Source organism: Nipponia nippon, unplaced genomic scaffold (genome assembly GCF_047370975.1).
Source record: "Nipponia nippon isolate SJK-2023a ecotype South Korea unplaced genomic scaffold, ASM4737097v1 scaffold_17, whole genome shotgun sequence".
Lineage (NCBI taxonomy): Eukaryota > Metazoa > Chordata > Aves > Pelecaniformes > Threskiornithidae > Nipponia > Nipponia nippon.
Genome location: NW_028262333.1, coordinates 12,746,247 through 12,756,514, shown reverse-complemented (window position 1 = coordinate 12,756,514; position 10,268 = coordinate 12,746,247). Strand labels below are relative to the sequence as shown.

The 10,268-nt window shown below is 46.5% G+C and overlaps 1 protein-coding gene across 2 annotated transcripts; it reads left to right on the top strand.

Annotated features, from left to right (window-relative positions):
* Window positions 1–340: 340 nt before the first annotated feature.
* On the top strand, window positions 341–7,503 carry LOC148056181 (uncharacterized). 2 transcript variants are annotated; one of them, XM_087753984.1, is made up of 2 exons: window positions 341–459; window positions 4,495–7,503. In XM_087753984.1, the coding sequence occupies exon 2, from the start codon at window positions 4,497–4,499 to the stop codon at window positions 5,481–5,483; it is 987 nt and encodes a 328-aa protein (XP_087610110.1). In that variant the 5' UTR covers window positions 341–459; window positions 4,495–4,496; the 3' UTR covers window positions 5,484–7,503. The 2 variants fall into 2 exon arrangements, with proteins under 2 accessions (XP_087610110.1, XP_087610109.1); XM_087753983.1 differs by lacking the exon at window positions 341–459 and adding an exon at window positions 2,532–2,671.
* Window positions 7,504–10,268: the final 2,765 nt, after the last annotated feature.

Genomic DNA, 10,268 nt, shown 5'->3' with positions numbered 1-10,268 from the left:
TTACACTTGTGCAACTCTGCTAAACTGTTTGAATGTAAGGCTTTCCCCAAAACTGGAAGCATTAAAAAAAAAAAAAATCTAACAAACAGAAAACCAAACAAAAAAATAACTCTACAGCATTTAGATCTCAGACACTCAACCAAGCCTTGCAGAATGAATAACTCGTGTTTTCCTTGGCAGCTTGGGCACCACTGCTGTTGCTGTTTTCTTTTGCTATTAATCCCATCTGGTTACAGTTTTCATGCACTCAGGAATGCTGAGTCACCGGGCTCTCTCACGGGAGTATAAGTACAGGAGACCGGGATGGTTTAACCAGAGCCGTCCTCAGAAGTGCTTGGAGGAAACCTGCAGCAGTTTTGCAAAGAGACAAACAAGCAATTCAAAGGTGCATCTTTTTTTATATTAACATTTTTTGAGCAACCACTTGATGAAGGAGGAAACTAAGCAGCTGTGGTTGAGGTAAAAAAAAAAGGTATTGCTGTAAATTATATTTGGTTAATGATAGCTACTTTTTAAGCTGTATCTGGTATTTTTAAATTCATATTTTAATCTTCCTATCATCAAGAATGTAAAAAAGATGATAGAGAACAAATCAGTTATACTGGGGTTATCTGAGTAATTCCAATAACAGTGATTTGAATAAATGTGATTTTCCTACAGTAACACCAGATGCCTGGAAAAAAACTAATTTTAATAGACAGAAGGGATTTTTATTGCAAACTCATATTTTTAGTGTAGTTTCATAAAGAAACACCCTGATCCTAATTCAGTTGCTCCCAGAGCTGCCGCCATCACAGGCAGGGTGGCCATGGCCAGCCTGGCGCCTTGCACCACCACGGTTCCACTTGCTCTATCAGACCACGCAGCCTTTGAGGAGACGTCTCCAGCCAGGAGGAGGAACTTTCCAGGGGAGGGGAACAATCTTGAAGAGTTTTATAAAAAGAACGTATCCATGCACATCTGCACATGTAGAATTTTTTTTCCAGATCAGTGATTTTCCTCATGAAATGGCTTTCCCAAGCTTTATACTGCAGCTGCTTAGAGTAGCTGGGGGTCTGAGGATTTTTTTTCCATTTGATGGTGATTATGGTGCCTGCAAGCAAGAAAGAGAAATCTAAGCTCTAAGTTGTTACTACAGCATGATCCCAGCTGATCATTGCTGCTAGCAAATTTAATGCATGAAGGTTGAAGGTCATTTCAGCTAACTTCAGCTGTTGGGTATCAGAAGTCCAGACAAAGAGCTTAAGCTTCCACACCTTGTATATTTAAATGCTAAGTAATGGCTATTTCCAGAACACAAATAATCTCTGCTTTGAAGCACATCCTGAACGGATGCACAAGTCTTTTGAGCTGCCTATTTCTTTCCACTGGAGATAAAGAAAGAACTTGGATAATGAGCGTGAGCTTGGGCGACCAAATCAGCAGTCAAGGCCAGTTCCAGCCTGAATGCTGGTAACACTGAGAATATTTGCATTAAAACTAAAGCAGTGATTTTTAATCTAGGATTTCTGTTTTTCTCTTCACCCCTCCCAGCAGCTCAGGACAGGTGGTGTGAGGAGCAGCAAGGTTCAGAAACGCAGTGATGCTCTCTGGCCTTGGTGACACAGGGATGTTGTGCAGCACGGCTATTCCCTGGTAATGAATAGCAGCTACCGAGGCTCCCTCTGAGGACAGTATTGGGAAATAAAAGCATAAGGAATATTCTCCTGCAAAATAACTACTCACCTTCCCACCCAACGTGATGCTGCAAGAGAGGCTATGAGAGGGATACTGGAGTTATACGAGAATTGCAGTCAGTTTGCAGCACATTAATAAGCCAGGAAACAAAGACAAATCTCTGCTGCCCAGAGACCTGCAAGGTTGGATGCTGCCAGTCCTCCTGGCAAAGCAATTTGCCTCAATGCACTTGTGTGGTCTTGCTCAGCGGGCACCAGCTCAGCGACACACAGAGAGGGGTGCTACTGGGGGCAGCAGGGAGAGGGGGGTTAGAGGCACGGAGCTCGGGAAGGGACAAGGCTGCCAGAGCTGCAGCAGGGCTGGTTGCCGCTGCACCTCCGCAGTGGATGTATGGCTCAGCGCAAAACTGGGAGCAGGGAGGAAGAAGAGCAGTGATAACGATGCTGCAAGCACCCCCTGCTTTCTTGGGCAAACCTGGTGAAGTGGCATGAATTTGCTTGTGAAATAAGGCTGAGAAGGAGCAAAAGCAGCTCAAAACCTAAGGATTCACCATTCAGCAATGAAATACGATGGTACTGTAGCTCCTCTTTTCACACCCCCCAACTCAGAGCCTCTCTGGCAGCACGACCATGGCACCGCATTCATGTTTCACATGGGGAAATAAAATAAAGCAGTGGAGCAGCAGGGATTTGTCGTGGACCATCCTGTCGGAGATGGGGCGGCCCTGCCTCTCTGGTGCCTGTTTGCCGTCCCGATGCTACACAGCATTTGTCAAATGCGGGCTCTCCGGCAGGGCAGGCAGCCAGCTGGCTATATTTAGCAACAACAACAAAACAGGCAGCCGAATCAGCTGACTGGAGGCAGGGAGCCTGCTGCACAGTTGAGTTTTAGACAGCACATACACTGCACCTAAAACAGTGAGGGAGCCAGGGAGAGACGCGGGAGCCGGGGGAGCTGAAAGCTGCCCATCCCTTTGCACCAGGCAGCAGCACAGGTAAGGGGAGGGCATCACAAAGGCTGGGGTCCAAACGTGGGCGGTGTCCCGGGTATTGCTGGGAAGGAGCCAGGATGGCCGCAGCTGGTGATGCTCCAGGCATGGCCAGGAGAGGAAGCCACAGGGCAGGGGGGTTGTGCTCTCGGGGGGCTGCTGGAAGCCAGCAGGATGGTGGGTGCCAATGGGCGGGCGGGAAGGTGACCTTGGCATGGCCAGGCTCCAGCAGAGCAAGGCCACACCAGCATGGTACCCAGAGTGAAGTGGATTGTATCTGGGCTGGAACCCATCGGAAGAGTTTTACTGTAAATAGGTGATTTAATTCCTTTAATTAAAGGAGAGAGGGCACGTGAACAGGACTGAGTTAATGATTAGCGCTATCATAAGTTAACACGACATGCCCGTGACCATTATCCGAAGCATCTGGCTGCCCCCCTTGACGCGGGGGACAGAGCAGGCCCAGATACTAACACTGCTGAGCTCGGGCAAGAGGGCGGGAAGGAAGGCAGAGGAGCAAGCCGCTGTCTTAATGCTTAAAGAAATGAGAAAAAAGGAGCAGACAGAATGGAGAAAGGGAAATAAAAAGGTCATAAGGTTTAAAAGAAGCATCTCCTGCTTGTTTTTGGTTCAGCAAATCCCACCTTGGCTGACTTTACCAGTAGCACCTGAGATGAAAAACCAGTAAAAGCCAGCAGCAGCTGGGGGAGGGATCGACACCCTGCGAGCTCTACCCTGGGTTCAGCGTGAGCTGCTCACTTGCAGTCCATCTGTGATCTGCAGCTTTGCAGAGAGGTTCAACAAAGGCAGATTTATTTCCAGCAATGACAAGCAAGACATTAAAATAGCTAGCAAAGCACTTTTGTGTTTAATCACACAACAAAGCTATATTGTGTCGACAGATCATTCACATACAATTCCATTGGGGGGGATAGTAAAAAAAAAAAAAGAAACTGGATCTGGGCTATGTGGTCATTTCTGCCAGAAGCAGAGATAAGCAAAGCACAGGGGAGACTATTTTGAGGGGGGAAAAAAAAAAAATCAGTACAGTTAGCAAATGCTGCAACACGAAATATTTGTAAAAAGGTTTACCTGACTAGTCAGAGCAGTTTGATGAAAACCCATCCTAAAAAAAGTTGAGGATAACTATTTGAATATAAAGGACATGAATTAAATCCCTTTGACTCTAGGTAAGCATTTAGGGAAGGCTCTACCACTCCATAACTACACTTACGAACTACTGGCAGAGACGAAAAATGAAGAAGTTTGTACATTATCACCTACAGCTTCTAGAAGAGACCAGCTGTAATGTCACTGTATTTACGTGATGCCTCCCACGGGGGTAGATCAGCTCCTCTCCTGTTGAGATCAGCTTTTGCCTGTTTGGACACAACATGAAGTCAGAGTCCTGTTACAGTGAACAGACCTGAGGAGTATTAAATAAGGAGAGTAGTTTTTCCCTTGCTGCTACAACCCGGACAGTGAGACAAGCTGGTGCACCTGCACCACGCTGCTTCAGCCGCTGACCCCTTGTGCTGCTTCAGAAAAAAAAAAAGAGATCAGCACCGTTGCTGATCTCTTTAATGAACCTTTTCTTTTCTACTGCACTTAATCACTTGGCTTCTTTTGTATATATGGGCTCTTTATGAAGCCATGGATAGAAAAGTACTGCCAGCAAACTTTTAAAATGCAGTTTCTGTAAACAGCACTGTCTGCCACAAGAAAACATCAGGTGACTCAGGTAGCATGGACTTTGCAGAAACAAGCCTAGAATTTCTTTACCACCGCTGGCTTTCACATGCTGATCATGTCTGCTCTGTTCTTTGCAGCCATGGCACCCCGCATAAGGCTGAGTCTTTCAAAGCCTCTCCCAACCATATGCGAAACCCACGAGGAAGCAATGGAAGATTCAACCAGCAACCTGAAATGCACTGGCAGCACTGCAGCCAGCCCAGACTCATACTCCAGCGATGATTACATTCAATCCATCTGCCACCTCGCCAGACCCACCTTCCCAGGCCTTCCTGAAAGCAGCCATAAGGTTCAGGACAGAAAGACCCTGAAGACCCCTGAAGACAGGTCATGGTCTCCATCCCTTAGGGGGACACATCAGCAAACGTCAAAATGTAAATTGGCCGATTTCATCTCAAACGTGGTGCCACTGGGAAAAGTCACACCTGCAGAAGCTGACTTCTGGTCCAGAGAGGACCCCCTGGCACAGATTTACACCCATGCAGGAGAGCTCTGCTCCTCCAGGGCTTCTTCATACGGTAAAATCTCCAGCACGGGTTACTCACAGTGCAACTCTTCCTCCCCAAACAGTGAACTTCATCCCCCAAGCATGATAGAAAAGGCCACAGGGAAGCCCAACTTGCTGCAAGTGTTCAGTTTTCCAAGGCTTCCCTCCCCAAGACCAGTGCAGAAAGAAGCAGTCTGCTCAGAGCTAAAGTATTATAGAAGAGGTGAGGGAGCAGTTTTAGGGAGTAACCACAGTCAGAAAGAAAATGGCCCTGTGTTCATTACCGGTGAAGAGCTATCACCATGCTCAGCCAGAGGGAAGCTGCTGGGAAACCCAGCCTTGCCCTGCTCTGTAAGAAGGCAGAGTTGTTTGTTCAATACAGCAGGCACTGATGAAAAAGAAGGGAGAGAAAATTCTCACTGTGACAAAAATGTAATGGGTGATGTCCCCACTAAGCAGAGATACCCTGAGTGCTTCCAGGCAGCTAAAAAACCCATGATCTGGGTTTCAGAGCACAGATGCATCTGGAAAGAAGCAAAGGTAAAAGCTTGTTTGCTCCCAGCCATTGCTGAAGTATGAAGAATTAGCTGTTCAGAATAATTTTATTCACAATAACCACCCTATGTTCTAGAAGCTCTCCCTGGAATCCTTACACAGAAAACATGGCTTGAATGTACATGCAAGTCAGGCAGACTTTTGTGACCCATCATATCCCTCTTCAGTGGGCAAAGTGACAATTCAGAGTCTCATCCACTAAGGAAACAGCAACTTATTCTCATTTTGGAAAGACAGCAGTTCATAAAGCATCTCCCCACACCTACTGCCTAGAACTGCCCTGAGCACAGAGAAAAGCTGATGAGAGTACAAACCCCATCTGTTCTGGAGGAGAAGTGATTTGCGGGAACATCACACTACTGGTGTTTTCCAGCAAACGCCAAACAGCCAGATGTTGCTCACACTTGGGTACAGTTATTCTGAAAGGAACATTTTGACCGGTGCTTGGACAGTACTAAATGTGCTCTCTCTGACATATGCATTTACTAGGAGACCCATTATAGATCACTACGTCAACACTAGAATACCACTGGATAGGTCACCTGTTAGTGCAGTACCATAAAGACATACTTTTTAAAAGTCTTTTATGAGGATTTTATGAGGATTTGCCAGAGGGCAACATGGAGAATATTACAACTCCTCTGGGTGGGGATTTTCCTGTTGCTTACCCTGGCACAACCCTGTTACCTTTACTGCTCGATTTACCCTTGGCAGGAGAGCTTGGAGCCCTGGGTGGGCATTGCCGTGGAGTGCTGCGGCTGTCCTGGAGGTGTAACAACCTGCGATGCCAGCTGCAAAAAGCCAGATATCACGCTGGTCTCTGCCCTGTCACACCCGCACCAGCGAGGCTGCCCACCGTGGGCACACACAGAGTTTGCTGCTCAGGTGCAGGAGCCCCACGAGCTCACATGCAGCTCTGCAGGCTCAGCGGCACGACAAGAGCAGCTTTGGCTGAGGGGCAGCCTGGGGATGCTGGGCTGGTGTTCACAGGATCTGAATACAAAATAATAATTTCTGCGTTTCCCTTCATATCTGTGCTTCTGTGTTCTCACCTACCTGACCATGCTAATGAGGCTGTGTTTCGCCTGGTGCTGTGAGACTGAAACACAAAAAAAACCACGTGTGCATGTTATGATCATCCAGTACATAACATACATAAAACAATTCAGTTGCTGTTAATGCTACGTGGGATGTCTGCAGGAAGAGGAGCATTCCCGCATTGCTGTGAGATCCTGGCGTGGCGTGGTGTGGTGAGCACACGGCCAGGTCATCCCCTGCTGCTGCGTGGAGACATCTCAGTCCAGAGAAACCGTCTCTCATCTGCACTTTCTCCTGCAGTCAGAGCCATCTCGCATACTTGTGTCTGCTACAGCACTCTCCATAGCCAGTCAAGAGAAGTAGGTGAGAAAACTGCAAAGCAATACTAGCATAATTATTATTACTACTACTACGAATAAATCTTTTGGCACAGAGGAGAGCAGAGGGACCAGGCTGTTTGTTCAGCTGCAGCTAAGAGGGGAAATACCATTGGAAAGCTGCAATTATAAAAATGCTCACAAGTGATTTCTAAACCACCCTTGAGCAGATTAAATCAGAAGGCAACTTCTGCTCAGTACCAACATGAGTGTAAATACGCTCAAGGATCAAAAGGTGAGCATATTTGAGCTTCTCATTCTCACATCTCTTACCTCAAATATTTTTTCTGCTGTTGAAACTCATTAGCGCTATGGAGCTGAACTGCTTCTTATCTTCATTTTCGAACTAACCACACAGCAAGAACAGAAGTGAAGATGGCTCCAGCTTTTATTAGAGCTGATGGAGAGAGTTGGATCAAGGAAGGTGCCAGCCCGCTCTGCCTCCTCCACATCTTTCCCTTCCGTCTCAGGTTAATGCTGGGATTTAAGTGATGCTTGTCCCCATTGCCATGCTGACATTTTAATTTCTCTCCATGTGAATATTTATGACACTAATGCCTAGCAAGGCTTGTGCCAACTGCATGTATCACTGCTTTTGACAGAGAAAACAAATAAAACCTTTACATCGAGCTGCTGTTTCCATTACTGCAGAAGCACGGATGATTATTTTCAGTGCAGGGCTGGTCCACAGCACATGAGCTTGTGACTTGCCACCCAAACACCCTCTCACCAGGTCACTGGGAGCCAGCTCCCGGGCTCTTTCCCTGCACATTCAATGCCTTGCAAAGCTTTTCTGCCTTGTCAGGGTCAGGACTCCTGTGCCTAGGACCCAGGCAATTGCTTCTCTTAAAACCAGACAACCTGCACCAGCAGGTTCCTCTGGGACAAGCACTGTAAGGGGGTTTGTGGCAGCCCCTTTGCCCCATTGCTGCTGGCATCGGCTGCTGCAACAGCCCTGCTGCTCCCCTGCCACTGAGGGCTCTCCAGAAAGCGACTGAGAGCTGCCGAGGGAGCCTGCAGTCCTACCAGAGGAAAATAAATGAGATGCATTTGGATGGGGTGACATGGCATGCAGTTATACAGCACTTTTCTCCCTGTTCCCCTCTTTGGTGACTGTACTGCCCCATAGATGTACACCTGGGGCCACTGGGAAATGCTCTCCCTCTTTTCCTCTATACGAAAGAGTGGTTGAGGAATCACCAGTCGGGATAAACCTGCAGAAGTCACAGCCTGTTCAGAAGTGCTCCCAGACAAGAAAGAAAACCTTATATAGGAATTTAGGTCACGGAGTGAGATAAAAGCCATGCTGCTTCCTTGGCCAATCTCATGGCAGCCTCTGCATTTGAAGTCACTGGCAGAAAAACCTCATTTATTGAGATCATCAGAACTGCCGAAGGGATTTGGATTAATTTGAATGGGGAATTGGTATCCAAATCCCACTGGCAGTTTTCAGTCTCAGCCTTCGCAACTGGTTCACAAGCAATCTACAGGCTAACGTACAATTTTGCTTGCATGATCATGCAGCCTTTTACTGCTGCAAATAGTAAATGCGTTCGAACACAGAAAATCACGACCAGAATTTACAAACCAGAGATGGCGAGGTAGAAACAAAACTGTCTCACTCTTTCCTCAAATGCTTGTCTTTTAAATGAAAAAGATACAGATTAGCTCAAATCAAAGGTGAGGAAGCAATGGCTCCATGAGCCTCACTAATGAGATCTGATGATTAGCCTTGTATAATGCAGAAGCAGCTCAGAAACTCTTCCAACAGCCACAGCACACAGAGACCCTCATCTACCGCAGGAGGGGCCTTGCCTTGCTGACACAGCCAGCCAGGAAGACAGATGTTGACCAGAAAATAAAACATGAGCCAGTGCAACATGATTACAGACAGGGATAGGTCACGAATGGGTCTCTCTCAGCGAGGGAACGTAATGACCAGAGACAAGCTGGAGCAGATTTAAGGGCCGCACACAAACCGGTAGATGTAGGAGGTGCATAAGTGAGGTTAGCAAAACCAGTTTCTAAAAAGGTCTTTAAATGTGAGCTCTGAAGTTAGGATAAAAGCAGCTATTTTTGTTTTTAAGAAAAACATCCAAATCTTAAAGCTCCTAAAGGCCTAATTTAAGGGGATCAGACCCAAGCCCAAGGCAGAAGGCAGAGTCCCTCCACTTAAAGCACAGGCCTTGTGGATAGTGCATCAGGCTTTCCCCATGCCCTGAAGTGTCTGCAATTGGATTGCTCAGTGAGGGCATATTTTAATTAACTTTGAGCCTTCCTAAGTGGAGAGTAATGATAAATGGTGTACAATGAAGCTAAACTGCATTTAGTGACTAAGGAGGAATCCCTTAGCTTTGAATGAAAACCTCATATGTCCCATCAGCAATGTGATTAATGGCAAAGTGTTTTGCATTTGCAGCTGTAACCACAGGCAGAAGAGCGATGCGAAATGATGGCTGAAAGCTTTTCTGCTTGTATTTGAAGAGTCAGATCATTCAAGCCCAGCTCTCTGCCTTGCTCACCAGAGCCCACGTCTGCTTTTGTGGCTGGCATCACTTATGTGGGCCACAGTTGACAGCAGTGATGACTCCTGAAGCACCACGCCTTGGGCTCATGGCCTTTTCCCATGCTCTGGGGTTCTCAAGTATAACTCAATTTGCCTGGCACAAGCTAGAGCTGCTGCAAAATACATGTTGTGTAAATACAGATATAATGTTCCTGGCAATCGCAGCCTTCCTGGAATTAATGCTCCTGGAAGCAACACTTCCGAGGACTGTTGTGAGGAGCTGTAGAAAAAGTGGGCATTTTTGGAATACCATCTAGTTGCTACATAATGTTTAACCAAATGCCATTTAAAATCAAAGGGAGCCCCTAAGTGCTTTGGAATGGGCTTGTAATGGGAATAATGTTCTGCTGCATTTAAAGCACAGATTTCTAATAGCAGCTGATGAGGGAAATCAAATTATTAGTTTATTTATTTGTGTGTATTAGCATTTTGTCAACCATTTCTTGTTTTTGCTTTTAAATTAATCTAGCTGAAAGCCCATCAGCCTGCTGTGAGCTTAGCAAAAACTGTGTGTTAACCACAACGTTTTATCTGCCTGCACTTCACACAACTTGCAGTGACTTTTCCCCTCTGTCATCAGCAAGTCTCTGTTCTGCAAAGTGGGGTGGTCACCCAAGGTGAAAGCAGAACTAGCCAGCAGGGAGGCTGCCACATCTCATCTGGTGGTGGAATATGACATGTACAAGTCAGTTGAGTTTAGCTGAATGTTTTGTTATTTTTCCCTTGGTTACAAGTATGTAGGAGAGAAAATGGCTTCTGGTTTATACCAGTGGTGCTGGGCGGCCAGTTTTATATCTTTCCAACTCACTTGATGGAGCATCAGGTGGA

Coding starts and splice junctions, on each gene's coding strand:
- LOC148056181 (XM_087753984.1), top strand. CDS start 4,497: ATGGCACCCCGCATAAGGCTGAGTCTTTCAAAGCCTCTCCCAACCATA.